Source organism: Notolepis coatsorum (assembly GCF_963971535.1).
Source record: "Notolepis coatsorum genome assembly, chromosome: 2".
Lineage (NCBI taxonomy): Eukaryota > Metazoa > Chordata > Actinopteri > Aulopiformes > Paralepididae > Notolepis > Notolepis coatsorum.
In genome coordinates this window covers 184,218,035-184,234,332 of record NC_140166.1, presented here as the reverse complement: position 1 = coordinate 184,234,332, position 16,298 = coordinate 184,218,035, and the positions used below count along the sequence as shown (strand labels likewise).

The following is a 16,298-nucleotide window of genomic DNA, read 5'->3' as shown; positions in this document are numbered from 1 at the left end:
TATTGTACATTTAAGAAAGCAAGAGCAAAGTGCAATATAAAAGAGACAAGAAATTAGATAAGAAGTCCAGAGTAACAGCGGACGTCGTGTACAAGTGGCAGGCTAACTCTGGTCAAAGGCCAGGGAAAAGAGGTGCGTTTTGAGTAGTGATTTAAAAGCCTCTAGGTAGTGGTTACGTCATTGCTGTTTCCGGCCGGTCCACCTCGCAAAATTGCAACGTATTTCCCCATTTTCCATTTCTAAATCGTCTCGTTTAAAACAAATAAAGCATGAACATTTGAATGGTGTACCTTTCTGTGCTTATTCATCCACAATCTATAGCTCAACTATAGCACACAAAAAAATTGCCCAATTTTATTTCAACCAAAAATGCTTAAACAACAATGTTAGTGATAGAAGGAAACTCATTTTGTGCAAAAATGGAAAGCTTTCCAATGTTCATGAGGCAGAATTGTTACAATAGCCGATAATCCATTTTCCCAATGATAAATCCCTATACGAGTGGACCTCACAGGCGGTCCAAAGTGACGTCAGACTACACCTCCCTATGACTGTCTGACACAAACATTCCAAAGTATAAAATGTATGTAAGATTAAATGCTTTGATGATTTAAAGCAATGTTGCAATAGTATTGTGTGTTAAAGTTTGTTAAGTTTTTCTTTTAGCTTCTTTTGAAACCACAACGAGCCATTTACAGAGTATTATACTGAACAAAAATATAAATGCAAGACTTGTTTTTGCTCCAATTTTTCATGAGTTGAAATCAAAGATCTAAGACTTTTTCTATGTACAAAAGGCCTATTTCTGTCTAAATGTTTTCACAAACTTGTTTAAATCTGTGTTAGTGAGCACTTCTCCTTTGCCGAGATAATCCATCCACCTGACAGGTCTGGCATACCAAGATGCTGATTAGACAACATGACTATTACACAGGTGTGCCTTAGGCTGGTCACAATAAAAGGCCATTCTAAAATGTGCAGTTATATATCATACTGGCTCGCGTCTCGCTTCGCCTATGGGGTGTCCTCTCGCTCGTTCGCGTGCTATTTGAAAACTCTTCACACGCACCTTTACATCTACCTAACCATGCCCACCTCCGGCCAGCATATAGCCCAGGTGGCGTGATCAGATCACCCTTCCTAATTTTCAAACGAAAAGTATCGCTCACAGGCATACCGCAGTTTTAGGAACGTTAGTTTAGTCCTATTCAGGACTCCCAGGATGCTTTCAGCGTCAGGTTGCCACATCCCACCCTGGGGTCCCCCTTGACCGGCGGTTTTGGATGGCGGAGCCTTCTCGGCCGAGGATGAAGAAGAGGGCCCCTCGCACGTGGTGTTGGAGATCCCCGGCCACAGCGGCATCGTGGAGTCGGGCCTGGGCAGGCCTCTTCTTCTTTGAGGGCGGATGACCTACGGCGGAAGCTTTCCGCTCAGACTCGTCACTTCCAAGAAGAGGGGCCAAGATCAGTGATCGGGCAAAGCGGACCGTGGAGCTCGAGTATGCGGGACCGGAGGCCTTCGAACCTCCCGCGAATCCACTCCCAAGACCTGGGGGGTGACCCATTGTGTGTCTTTGGCGTGTCTCCATTTGAATAAATGGTAGACCCCCGCTCCATTTCCTCGCTGGATGCGTCAGGGCTGATATCAAGCCCGACCCCGCGAGACGTAGCCTTAGAGGAAGAGAGACAGCAGACTCAGAGGAACATGCGTTTCATCTTTCCTAAGGTAATGGCGGCGGCAGCCGCAGTAAACGGCATCCCGCTGCCAGTGCCCCCACCAAGGCCTTCCCCCGACGGCATGGTGGGACACTTTTTTTAAGGGGGACCCATGTGGCAAGCCGGACATGCTGTGCCCGGGCTTCCCATCCATCAACCCTTATGTTGCCGCAAGGCCAGGTGTTGCCACACATTAAAGGCTTGACAAGGTCGTACCTGCCCTTTACTCAGGTAGAGGGCTGGGTCCAGGGCATGAGGACAGGCGTGCCATGGCTGGATAAGCCATTGGCGTCCGTCCTCTGCCCTGAAATGATGTGGCACCCTAGTCTGAAGCCTATGCCAAAAGGCAAGGTAGCTCTGCAAATGGCGGAATGGGCTGATAAAGCTTATATGGCCGCCGTTCAGAACCTGGCCACCGTGACTAATGTTGCACAGCTAACTGCATTTATGTCAAAGCTGGTGACGAGGGGGGAGCTATTGAGGCAGGATGATAATGAAATCCTGGCTCAGGCTACCGGGGCTATCCTGCATCTAACACAGTTGCAGGGTGTAGCCTCCGGAAAATTGATGGCTCTGATCATGCTCATTCATACAGTAGGAACCTCTGGCTAGAGCAGTCGTCCCTGGAGGACCGTAGAAAGCTACCGCTTCTCCTTGCCCTCCTCTCCGAGGACGGGCTTTTCGGCTCGTCCATCGAAGAGGTGACGTGGCGTGCGGGGAGATGGAGGAGCAGCGGCTGCTCCTGGGGTGTAATTTCTCCGCGAAGTGTCCCAATGCGAAGCGTCGTAGAGCCATGGCCCGCAGCCGCGGCGCTACCCAGAAAACCGGTGCTGCTTGTGGGGCCTCCTGCATTGTGTCCAGAGAGGGACCCCGCTACACTCCCTACTCTGATGTCAGCTGGGGGGATTCTGCTCCACCAGCACCCGCTGGACGTCCCCCGGCCCAGGACTACAGGTTCGCTGCCCCTCAGGGTTACAGAGGGTGAGGCTCGGCACAGAGGAGGAGGTGAGGGATGTCGGAACCAGGCGGAACGCCTACGTTCCCCCCTCGCCCCATCTGTACATAATTTTTGTGTTAAAATTTTGGTTGGTTGTTGATTAATAAAAAGTCTGCTCTGAAAAAGACAGGACATTTTTGGTTAAACAAACGTGCAATAATTTCCTCCATAAATATGTCTAATATGTGCCCGACACAAAACGGGAAGTGGACCATGTTACCATGTCTAGTTAGAGAAGGTAGGTGGTAGACATGTTTGCATGTCTTATGTCAGCAGGCTTATTCCCAGGTCTCTGGGAGTATGATCGAATTATCCGGTGAACCCCCACCCCCTTTTTTTTTATTGTTGTTTAATAAAATTAGGAGCCACTGTGACTCTTGTGTGGCACGTTTTTAAATAACGTAGCCCAGAGCCCACAAATGGTGGTTGGTTCCGTGTTCGGTTGAAACACGGAGCTGACGCTGCATCTCGGGGTCCCAGAATCTCCTCGTATGCGTTTGTTACATGAGGCTGTCGAAGAAGGGAAAAGGGCTTTCTCTTATATCAAGACAGAGCCTGGCGTTGAATATGATAATAAATGAAACCTCCCCAGGTTTTTCTGTTTATCAACTGGGAAAGGGTTTCTGTATGCTTTTAACGTGATGACGTGTGTACGTAGGATTCCCACCCGGTCAGGATGACCTGACGTCATTTTCAGCGTCAGAGCGATATTAGCATATCTTTCTTGTCATAAGGGGGGTTTCCCCACTATCCCATCAGCCCAGATGTGTGGGGGTCCCTTCCAGCCCCGGGATTAGCCAACCAGGGGAATTACATATGCACCCCCCCCCCCCCCCCCCCCCCCCCAGTTCTGGGTTCTAACAGGTGTTGGGAGTGCCTGTAATATTGATGACAAAGAAATATCATTAGCAGGGTCCCAGTTTTCGAGATTACACTGGTACATGTCGAGCTGCTTAAAGCTAGAGTCTCCAGCATATGCTGTTAGACATTTTGGCTAGGGGTCATACGATGGGTGTTTTTCTCAGGTTCTGTATTGAAAACCCGTGTCAAGGTCTCCTACAGGGGACCGGGGTCTCTCCTACCCATAGATAGGGGAGAAACGAAGGTTGGGGCTTATTTTACCAAAAGCGTTCAATCATCGTTCACAGGTTTACAAACCTGGCTCTGTTATGTCAGATGCCGCAGCTGCGACAACCCTGGCCAGACAAAATCGATTAAATTTGAATCTTGTTGGCGAAATAGGTCAGTTACAGTCCCAGTAATGGGACGTAATGAGAGGGTCAGATCCATACCGGGCATATCTCCCAATCAGTCGATTGTAAAAAGAGACATGGTTCAGGTTACCATCCTCACAGGTACATGCTGCTAAACAGCCCACCTGCTAAGAAGGAGGATGACATCTGCCCATTCTGTGGCCCTGCTCGTCCTCCGAGTGTATGTGGGAAAAAACAGTGGTACCGTGCTATGTTTTTTCCCGACTTGTGAATGGTTGGATGGCGAGTGGAGACTTGGACTGAGAACCCACATCTCTGAGTCACATCTCACGTGAGAGTCTTCGCCGACTCCCCCCCCCTCTAGAGGACTAAAGTGGTGTCGGGCCAATACAGTAGGGAAATAGTTGGCTCCTGTTCTGCCTCCCTACAATCAACGTATTGGAAATTGAAAGACGATGCATTTGGTTCCGGGTGTTTACGACACTGCCGTAAGGTACCGGCATGTCCTAAATCTGTCAGACAGCATAAACAGCGTTTATGTGTACAGATAGGAAGGAGGGCATCTCCTCCAGGCAGGCGGTCGAGCTATGCTCTTACTAAGGTATTGGGGCAGCGTGGCTCAGGGGTAGAGCGGGTCGTCCAATGATCGAAGGGTTGGTGGTTCGAATCCCGCGCAAGCCCATGTCTATCCCACTGCCGTTGTGTCCTTGGGCAAGACACTTAACCTACTTGCCTCGTATGCATGTGAATGAATGTTGGTGGTGGTCGGAGGGGCCGTAGGCGATGATTATCCGCCACACTTCCGTGAGTCTGCCTCAGGGCTCTGTATGAACGAATAATGGACTCTGTAAGCACTCTGGGGTCACTGGGGTGTCACGAAGAGCGCTATATAAATCCAATCCATTATTATTATTATTATTATTATTATTATTATTATTATTATTATTATTATTATTATTATTATTATTATTATTATTATTATTATTATTGCCAGCCTGAAGGCCCTCTACATTTCCAGGAGGCTCTGTGGGAGGGCTTGTCTGGTCAGACATAGCCCAGAGACTCCAAAGAGGAAATAATGGGGCAGGCTTGTCATCACGGGTTCACCACCCAGTGGGTGGGCCATTGAGGAGCTGCTCTCGGGCAGTCAGTCCCTCTAGCGCCCCCTATGATTTACGGCAGAACGTACACCCCCTGTCTGGTACACCAGTTTTACAGAGGTGCGGCTATGTTGGGGACACAGGACTCATCCTGGCCGCCTGTACGTTAATGCCAAGCAAGCAGTGCAAAAATGCTTCCGCATTCGTCACCGCACGCTAGTGCGGTAAAGCGCCCTTCTTTTCAGACAAATGCTACCGTGCGTGCACCGGCGGCGGCGTGCTCGCTCAGGTGCGTGCGTGCGCCGGCGTGCTCGCGCGAGGTGCCCGCGCATGCGCATGAGATCCCGCCTTGGTTCGACACGAGCGGAGCTCAATATATATAAGTCACCGCCCCTTATTCAGTATCTAGCAATAGCTCAATTGGCAAGGACACATGGCTGTGGATCCTATGGCTTGTTTGCTGGCGAGTTCGAATCCCATCGAAAATATTTTTTAACGTGATTTTTTTTTAACGTGTATTCTTTCGCCGGTTAAGGTTAGGCATGGTTAAGGTTAAGGTTAGGCATTGTTTCGGAGTTGGTTAAGGTTAGAACGGTTAAGTTTAGGCGCTGTTAAGGAGCTGGTTAAGGTTAGAGTTTGTCAAAGAGAATGGCAATATAATTTCTATGGTTAAGGTTAGGCATGGTTAAGGTTAAGGTTAAGGTTAGGCATTGTTTCGGAGTTGGTTAAGGTTAGAACGGTTAAGTTTAGGCGTTGTTAAGGAGCTGGTTAAGGTTAGAGTTTGTCAAAGAGAATGGCAATAGACAGCCTATTTCCGCGCGACCTGGGCGCTGGGCGGCGGAAAATGAAAGGCGCATTACTGCATGCCACTACGGTAAATTTTTGCACTGCTTGCTTGGCATAAAGCTACACGCATCCTGGCCATGCCGGGCCAGATCAGTTTAGCCTAGTGTCCACCAGGTGTTCTGCTTTGCTAAGACACCTGTCGGACTGAAGGCCCTCGGCATTTCCAGGAGGCTCTATATGCGGCTGTCTCGTCAGACCTAGCCAGAGACTCCAGTGTGGGAATAAACGGGGCAGACCTGTCATCACAGGGGGGCCCCTCCCGTGGTCTCGGGAGCCCTCTCTCAGCACACGACACGGTAAGTGGCCTGGTTGCTGAGGAGAATTTGGAACAAATAGGTATTGATTTGGATACCGCCAGCGGGACGCGGGCGCGCCCCCCGTGGCTGTGGTTGGGGCCCCCGGCTTGATAGTGAGGCTTCGGCTATGTCCCCATATCAGGGGCTTCGAGGGCGCAACCTCTATTCCACCGCCCTCTGGGAATTTCTTTTTTGCTGTGCGCACAATTGAGAGCGCCTCAACGTGATTTGTCCCTGACAACCGGGACCCTCGACTAGCCCTGGGTAGGCTATTCGGGTGTCTTTTAAAACCTCTCGAGCGTAAGCTATTGGAGCAGCTGTCTTAAAGACTGCATGTCTCACGGCTGCTACCTCTGTTAGACGGATGGGTATACGCTCGTTCAGGTCGACCAGTGTACACCTGTTTTACAGGGGATATTACTGACCTGACTCAGCCTTGGTTCCGAAAACTGCCAGGAGCTCTTATAAACGAGCCTCTGTGGCTGTGGTTCTAGGGCTGTTCCATCTCCCCCCTCACGCGAGTGGTGTGGGAAACAGCCGTCACCTTTTTCCCTGTTCCGTGCACTGGCATTATGGCTTACAGATGCACGTGGGTCCTTGGGCTGCTGGTCAACTGTTCATTAGAATATCACAGTGGCCCTAATGTGAGAGGACACGTATGCTGCGGCTTCATGGTCCTCATCAGGACCTTTTGTGGGGTTCTATCTCGTGGACCTGGCCGAGGGCCCTGCCTCTCGTGCGGTCCTTAGAGCTGGAACCTCTTCTGCATCCCGGTGCTAGGTAACTGGCGTGATGCATGGTGAGGTAGACGGCGGGTTGCGCACAATCTACTCATCCTGTGCGTTTTGGGTAACTGCGCCCTATTACGCATGGTCGGAGTCCTACCCTCCGCTCCTCGCTAGGCCTCCTTCACGGAGAAATTACACCCCAGGAGCAGCCGCTGCTCCTCCATCTCCCTGCACACCACTGTCACCTCTTCGATGGACAAGCCGAAAAGCCCGTCCTCGGAGAGCAGGGCAAGGAGAAGCGGTAGCTTTCTACAGTCCTCCAGGGACGACTGCTCTAGCCAGAGGTTCCTACTGTATGAATGAGCATCATCAGAGCCATACATTTTCCGGAGGCTACACCCTGCAACTGTGTTAGATGCAGGATAGCCCCCCGTTTTTTGATGGTCGTAAAAGGGACCTCAGGGGGTACATTTATCAGGGCTACGCTCCCTGCTCCGCCCATGAGTCCCATAGGCGAAGCGAGACGCGAGCCAGTATGATATATGGTGGTTGTTATATGATTACTGGCGAAGCTTCTCGCTTTTCGAGCACTGAATGAATGAAAACTTTATTTAACAGATTGCAGAATGGGTACAATACAGTACGGCTCAATACACACAATTGTTAAGGGGATGCAGACCAGAGAAAGACGTTTGTCTTACATCAGGGTCCCCCATTTTCAATTCATAGTGACATTTATGACATACACAACATATGACATCATGACATTTATGGCATAGGGACATACATGACATACAGGTATATAGTACTGTTACATTTGTGACATATACGATATGCAAATATACAGTACTGTTACCCATAGATCCTGCCAGAGTATATACATATGATGTGGAGGGGACTGTACATTAGGAGGGGGTGGGTGGGAGAGAAGTATACTTACGGTGGGGGGAGAATATACATACGGTGGGAAGGAGACTGTACATTAGGAGGGGGTGGATGGGTGGGAGAGAAATATACATACAGTGGGGAGAGAATAATACATACGGTGGGGAGGAGACTGACTATTAGGTGGGGGTGGGGGGTATGGACATTTACGGTGGCCAGTTTCGAATTGCAGCCTCCCGTAGGTGCTCTTTAAGAGCGGTTTTGAATGTGGGTAGGGATTCACATTCCTTTACAGCTTTGGGTATGGCGTTCCACATTGATGTGGCATAATTGCTAAACGTGTTTAGTCCCTTGTTTGAGCCGAATCTGGGTTTAACATGATTTGTTGAGCTTCCTTTGGTGTTGTGGTCGTGGTATTCACTGACCTTTGGGAAGTATTTTGACACCTTAGTCGTATAGTGTATCTTGTAGACCAGGCCCATTGCAAGTTGCTGTACTCTGTCGTCTACTCTAAGCCATCCTAGGTAGTCAAAGTGGGCAGGGGACCCCTGACTGTTTTTTTCGTTTGAAATTTTGACTCGGAAGGGTGATCTGATCACATCAGGACATCCCATGGGTGAGACGCTTCGCCAGTAATCATATAACTAGGGTTATAGGATAACCATAATTTTATCACACATCACAACATCTGTGGCATTGCGCTGTGTGATAAAACTGCAGATTTTAGAGTGGCCTTTTATTGTAAACACAAAGGATACGTTTAACAGATCCCATAGAAAGGCGGCTTGGGGAGGATGTACATGGAGCTGTGCGCCCAGCTGGGATTGGATGAGGGAAGGAAGAACGTGTGCCTCTAACCATAGAATAGCCTCTGAAGGGAGGGCGAGACTCTGTTAGCCTAATCATTATACTGATATACTTATATGCACATCGCAATTATAAACATTAAAATATAGATACTTACCTATACTTGCGTTCGGGATATAATCTGTACAAATGGGTAAAGCGCATAATACTGTACATGACAATGAATGATCGGTATGTAAACAATGACATTTGACACATACTGTACCTTGTATTTCCTCAAAGAGATAAAGACAATGAGGAAGGGAAAGGGGGGATTTTAAAGGGGATACAGCGGGAAATTAGGCGAAGAGCGAGCTGTCCCAGAACCGTGTCAGTGGAGCAGAATCGTGTATTTAATGGATTGGTTCGGTTGGGCTGGACAGGCGGAACCGTGGGAATAGGAGGCAGGCCTGGTATGAGGAAACGATGGGGCGCGCGTCATAGTGTGGACTTCATCCCGGAAATCCTATCCTATATGGATCCTATATGGATATGTATGTATGTTGAGATGTACTCTGTTGAAAGGGTCCATTGACTAATCATCAACCCGGGAGTGCGTATAAACCTGCCTGATTAACAAATGGTGTGCAGGCTTGTAGGATCACTTGAGGTAGCAGAGAGCGGGACATTTAACTTTTAAGTTTCAAGTTCAAGTTCAAGTTTCTTTATTAGTTGACATGCAAAAATACAGAATACCTTCACATGGAATGCTTTTTTCTGTTATGCTCCTATGAGGATCATAGGACGCTTGGATCATACACATACAGCTCATTACAGTAATATTCCACAATTATTACATTTGAGATAGTAATAATGGTACAGAGCCTTGAGACAAACATATGCGTATTCACCACCGCAAACAGACTGGCAGCCGTCCTAGGCAGCGCCATGTACGGAAGGAGGAGGGAGTGGGTTGGGGTTGTTACAGGGCTGTATGGGGGGGGGGGGGGGGGGAGTGATCCCTCACACGAGGCACCCGACAGTGCAGCGCCAATGCAGAGGAAGGGGGGGGGGGGGATGGGACTGGAGGGGGGGGGGGGGGGGAGTGGGGGGGAGTGCACAAGCCAAGTCCTGGGTGGGGGAGGTAGTGGTGCTGGGGAAAGGAACGCCATGTACCGTCCTTATCTCCTATCTCCAAGAGGGCCTTCAACTCGAGCAGCTCTCAGGTTCGACCTTGGAGTCGTCCAGAAATTTGTTTTGGCTGACTGACTGGCAACATTTTCCCAGCCACGTCAATTTAAGTTTGATTTTGACTAGAGTGAATTATAACTATTGATTTGAGTGGAGTGAGTTTTAACAACTCCGTCCAAATGACTGAATCATTAGTCCAAGTGTCCAAGTGTCTTAATCAGTTCATTTTGGTAGGTCCTGTGTGCGGTAAACAGATCCAAAATCTTCTTATTGCAATCCCAAAAGCTTCGATAATCCAAATGTCCACGACTTTAAGTTGGTAGCCCGAATTGAAATGTCCCAAGAGGCAGAGAGGGTTAGCCTTATTCTGCTTCCTTGACGAAAATATGCAATCCACTGATTAGATCCATTTAGAGTTGGTTTGAGTATAGTCCGACAATCGGCACGAAGCACAGAGCACAGCAGGCTTCATGGAGGCAGGGAGGCAGTGAGGGCCGACGATAGGAACGACCTTGAAGGCCTAGGGAGAGAGGAAAGAAATGCGACTTGTCTCTGCAAGAGGTGGGAAGGAAGTACAGGCTATATCATTATCAACATCAATTACATCATCAATTACATCATTATCAACATCAGTTAGGATGATATTGTACAAGATATTTATTAGTAAAAAGTATTAAAATAAAATAATTAAAATCAAATAAATAGTGCTTCCTGAGCAGCACTCACTGCCATCAACATAAATACAATTAACAGTCAATTGGTTTTCACCGCTATGCCATAAGGGTTCAGTGCATGCTCGTTAGTAGATGGTATTTACATTTTTGAGACGGGATTGCAGACGTTTCTCAACCAGAAGCCATGATACATTTCTGTGCATAACTCCAATGTTAGTGCGCTTTGAACAGTGGAGAGCTATAGTCTGGCAGCCTTATTTTGAGCTATTTGTAGTTTCTATATATGTGTTTTTGCTGCTGATGACCATATGACGGGACAGTACTCGAGATGTGACAAAACCAGAGCCTGGATGACTTCTTTCAAAGTGGTTGGTGTTAAATACTTTGTGCATTTTCTTGTCACAGCTATGCTCCTTCCTATTTTTGTTATGATACTGTCAATTTGCTTTGTCCACTTTAAACCAGAATCAAGAACCGTGCCAAGCAACTTAGCCTCTTTTACCTGTTCCACTGGCTGACCAGCCAGAGTCAGGCTTAATATGAAATTAAAGTTACAAAAGGTTCTCATCTGTCTGAAGCCTTGATTAGATCTATGATGTCAGCAGCCTAAAAGATGTATAAAATACTTTCATATACTGGTCATGAACCACGACCCTGACCTCATATCTTCTTTCAAAAACAAAATGTCAGCTACATAAATGCCAAAATGAATTCACTGCAAACCCATGAAGACTGCATGAGAAATATTGTACTTTGACCTTGTCTTGTGTCTGACCATCTTCCTCTGTCGCAGCACTTATTAACCAAACAAGCTTAACCTTAGTTAATGAGCAGTGATGTCAGTCTGTCTCAGTCAAGCTGATGTTTCCACTCACCTCTATAGGGAGGTGTAGTCAAGTCAAGTCAAGTCAGCTTTATTTGTATAGCACATTTACAAATGACTAAAAGCCAAACCAAAGTGCTTCACATGATAAAAACACATACAATGCAGTAACAAGTAAAAATACACTAAAATTACAGAAAAAGGTATTGTACATTTAAGAAAGCAAGAGCAAAGTGCAATATAAAAGAGACAAGAAATTAGATAAGAAGTCCAGAGTAACAGCGGACGTCGTGTACAAGTGGCAGGCTAACTCTGGTCAAAGGCCAGGGAAAAGAGGTGCGTTTTGAGTAGTGATTTAAAAGCCTCTAGGTAGTGGTTACGTCATTGCTGTTTCCGGCCGGTCCACCTCGCAAAATTGCAACGTATTTCCCCATTTTCCATTTCTAAATCGTCTCGTTTAAAACAAATAAAGCATGAACATTTGAATGGTGTACCTTTCTGTGCTTATTCATCCACAATCTATAGCTCAACTATAGCACACAAAAAAATTGCCCAATTTGATTTCAACCAAAAATGCTTAAACAACAATGTTAGTGATAGAAGGAAACTCATTTTGTGCAAAAATGGAAAGCTTTCCAATGTTCATGAGGCAGAATTGTTACAATAGCCGATAATCCATTTTCCCAATGATAAATCCCTATACGAGTGGACCTCACAGGCGGTCCAAAGTGACGTCAGACTACACCTCCCTATGACTGTCTGACACAAACATTCCAAAGTATAAAATGTATGTAAGATTAAATGCTTTGATGATTTAAAGCAATGTTGCAATAGTATTGTGTGTTAAAGTTTGTTAAGTTTTTCTTTTAGCTTCTTTTGAAACCACAACGAGCCATTTACAGAGTATTATACTGAACAAAAATATAAATGCAAGACTTGTTTTTGCTCCAATTTTTCACGAGTTGAAATCAAAGATCTAAGACTTTTTCTATGTACAAAAGGCCTATTTCTCTCTAAATGTTTTCACAAACTTGTTTAAATCTGTGTTAGTGAGCACTTCTCCTTTGCCGAGATAATCCATCCACCTGACAGGTCTGGCATACCAAGATGCTGATTAGACAACATGACTATTACACAGGTGTGCCTTAGGCTGGTCACAATAAAAGGCCATTCTAAAATGTGCAGTTATATATCATACTGGCTCGCGTCTCGCTTTGCCTATGGGATGTCCTCTCGCTCGTTCGCGTGCTATTTGAAAACTCTTCACACGCACCTTTACATCTACCTAACCATGCCCACCTCCGGCCACCCAGGTGGCGTGATCAGATCACCCTTCCTCATTTTCAAACGAAAAGTATCGCTCACAGGCATACCGCAGTTTTAGGAACGTTAGTTTAGTCCTATTCAGGACTCCCAGGATGCTTTCAGCGTCAGGTTGCCACATCCCACCCTGGGGTCCCCCTTGACCGGCGGTTTTGGATGGCGGAGCCTTCTCGGCCGAGGATGAAGAAGAGGGCCCCTCGCACGTGGTGTTGGAGATCCCCGGCCACAGCGGCATCGTGGAGTCGGGCCTGGGCAGGCCTCTTCTTCTTTCTTTTTTTTAAACTTTGGCCATTCCCCTGGCTCTTTTTTGCGTTTATCGCATTTACTCTGGTCAAGAATGACCGACAGAAACAGGCTGAAGGGGTACAGATGGGGGGGAAGACACTCTGGGAAAGGCACGGCTGCAGTCCGGGATTCGAACTCGCTAAACCCCAGATCCGTGACGAGCACGGTTGTCCCCGGCGCCGAAATAGCGCTCGAGGTACGTGGTGAGCTACTGGAGCTCCCCTGGCCTCTTCTTCTTTGAGGGCGGATGACCTACGGCGGAAGCTTTCCGCTCAGACTCGTCACTTCCAAGAAGAGGGGCCAAGATCAGTGATCGGGCAAAGCGGACCGTGGAGCTCGAGTATGCAGGACCGGAGGCCTTCGAACCTCCCGCGAATCCACTCCCAAGACCTGGGGGGTGACCCATTGTGTGGCTTTGGCGTGTCTCCATTTGAATAAATGGTAGACCCCCGCTCCATTTCCTCACTGGATGCGTCAGGGCTGATATCAAGCCCGACCCCGCGAGACGTAGCCTTAGAGGAAGAGAGACAGCAGACTCAGAGGAACATGCGTTTCATCTTTCCTAAGGTAATGGCGGCGGCAGCCGCAGTAAACGGCATCCCGCTGCCAGTGCCCCCACCAAGGCCTGCCCCCGACGGCATGGTGGGACACTTTTTTTAAGGAGGACCCATGTGGCAAGCCGGACATGCTATGCCCGGGCTTCCCATCCATCAACCCTTATGTTGCCGCAAGGCCAGGTGTTGCCACACATTAAAGGCTTGACAAGGTCGTACCTGCCCTTTACTCAGGTAGAGGGCTGGGTCCAGGGCATGAGGACAGGCGTGCCATGGCTGGATAAGCCATTGGCGTCCGTCCTCTGCCCTGAAATGATGTGGCACCCTAGTCTGAAGCCTATGCCAAAAGGCAAGGTAGCTCTGCAAATGGCGGAATGGGCTGATAAAGCTTATATAGCCGCCGTTCAGAACCTGGCCACCATGACTAATGTTGCACAGCTAACTGCATTTATGTCAAAGCTGGTGACGAGGGGGGAGCTATTGAGGCAGGATGATAATGAAATCCTGGCTCAGGCTACCGGGGCTATCCTGCATCTAACACAGTTGCAGGGTGTAGCCTCCGGAAAATTGATGGCTCTGATGATGCTCATTCATACAGTAGGAACCTCTGGCTAGAGCAGCCGTCCCTGGAGGACCGTAGAAAGCTACCGCTTCTCCTTGCCCTCCTCTCCAAGGACGGGCTTTTCGGCTCGTCCATCGAAGAGGTGACGTGGCGTGCAGGGAGATGGAGGAGCAGCGGCTGCTCCTGGGGTGTAATTTCTCCGCGAAGGAGGCCAGGGACGCACAGTGTCCCAATGCGAAGCATCGTAGAGCCATGGCCCGCAGCCGCGGCGCTACCCAGAAAACCAGTGCTGCTTGTGGGGCCTCCTGCAGTGTGTCCAGAGAGGGACCCCGCTACACTCCCTACTCTGATGTCAGCTGGGGGGATTCTGCTCCACCAGCACCCGCTGGACGTCCCCCGGCCCAGGACTACAGGTTCGCTGCCCCTCAGGGTTACAGAGGGTGAGGCTCGGCACAGAGGAGGAGGTGAGGGATGTCGGAACCAGGCGGAACGCCTACGTTCCCCCCTCGCCCCATCTGTACATAATTTTTGTGTTAAAATTTTGGTTGGTTGTTGATTAATAAAAAGTCTGCTCTGAAAAAGACAGGCAATTTTTGGTTAAACAAACGTGCAATAATTTCCTCCATAAATATGTCTAATATGTGCCCGACACAAAACGGGAAGTGGACCACGTTACCATGTCTAGTTAGAGAAGGTAGGTGGTAGACATGTTTGCATGTCTTATGTCAGCAGGCTTATTCCCAGGTCTCTGGGAGTATGATCGAATTATCCGGTGAACCCCCACCCCCCTTTTTTTTATTGTTGTTTAATAAAATTAGGAGCCACTGTGACTCTCGTGTGGCACGTTTTTAAATAACGTAGCCCAGAGCCCACAAATGGTGGTTGGTTCCGTGTTCGGTTGAAACACGGAGCTGACGCTGCATCTCGGGGTCCCAGAATCTCCTCGTATGCGTTTGTTACATGAGGCTGTCGAAGAAGGGAAAAGGGCTTTCTCTTATATCAAGACAGAGCCTGGCGTTGAATATGATAATAAATGAAACCTCCCCAGGTTTTTTCTGTTTGTCAACTGGGAAAGGGTTTCTGTATGCTTTTAACGTGATGACGTGTGTACGTAGGATTCCCACCCGGTCAGGATGACCTGACGTCATTTTCAGCGTCAGAGCGATATTAACATATCTTTCTTGTCATAAGGGGGGTTTCCCCACTATCCCATCAGCCTGGATGTGTGGGGGTCCCTTCCAGCCCCGGGATTAGCCAACCAGGGGAATTACGTATGCACCCCCCCCCCCCCCCCCCAGTTCTGGGTTCTAACAGGTGTTGGGAGTGCCTGTAATATTGATGACAAAGAAATATCATTAGCAAGGTCCCAGTTTTCGAGATTACACTGGTACATGTCGAGCTGCTTAAAGCTAGAGTCTCCAGCATATGCTGTTAGACATTTTGGCTAGGGGTCATACGATGGGTGTTTTTCTCAGGTTCTGTATTGAAAACCCGTGTCAAGGTCTCCTACAGGGGACCGGGGTCTCTCCTACCCATCGATAGGGGAGAAACGAAGGTTGGGGCTTATTTTACCAAAAGCGTTCAATCATCGTTCACAGGTTTACAAACCTGGCTCTGTTATGTCAGATGCCGCAGCTGCGACAACCCTGGCCAGACAAAATCGATTAAATTTGAATCTTGTTGGTGAAATAGGTCAGTTACAGTCCCAGTAATGGGACGTAATGAGAGGGTCAGATCCATACCGGGCATATCTCCCAATCAGTCGATTGTAAAAAGAGACATGGTTCAGGTTACCATCCTCACAGGTACATGCTGCTAAACAGCCCACCTGCTAAGAAGGAGGATGACATCTGCCCATTCTGTGGCCCTGCTCGTCCTCCGAGTGTATGTGGGAAAAAACAGTGGTACAGTGCTATGTTTTTTCCCGACTTGTGAATGGTTGGATGGCGAGTGGAGACTTGGACTGAGAACCCACATCTCTGAGTCACATCTCACGTGAGAGTCTTCGCCGACTCCCCCCCCCCTCTAGAGGACTAAAGTGGGGTGTCGGGCCAATACAGTAGGGAAGTAGTTGGCTCCTGTTCTGCCTCCCTACAATCAACGTATTGGAAATTGAAAGACGGTGCATTTGGTTCCGGGTGTTTACGACACTGCCGTAAGGTACCGGCATGTCCTAAATCTGTCAGACAGCATAAACAGCGTTTATGTGTACAGATAGGAAGGAGGGCATCTCCTCCAGGCAGGCGGTCGAGCTATGCTCTTACTAAGGTATTGGGGCGGCGTGGCTCAGGGGTAGAGCGGGTCGTCCAATGATCGAAG

At 48.4% G+C, this 16,298-nt stretch overlaps 1 protein-coding gene across 1 annotated transcript in view; it reads left to right on the top strand.

Annotated features, from left to right (window-relative positions):
- The window catches only part of LOC311223638 (uncharacterized protein), a gene marked incomplete at its 3' end in the record, with an annotated part of 115,252 nt that overhangs the window by 48,449 nt on the left and 50,505 nt on the right, over window positions 1-16,298 (top strand). Inside the window, exons 13-15 of the mRNA XM_084308412.1 lie at window positions 2,497-2,696; window positions 14,120-14,419; window positions 15,785-15,863. Coding sequence (XP_084164538.1) covers window positions 2,497-2,696; window positions 14,120-14,419; window positions 15,785-15,863 — 579 coding nt within the window. The remainder of the gene's footprint in view (window positions 1-2,496; window positions 2,697-14,119; window positions 14,420-15,784; window positions 15,864-16,298) is intronic.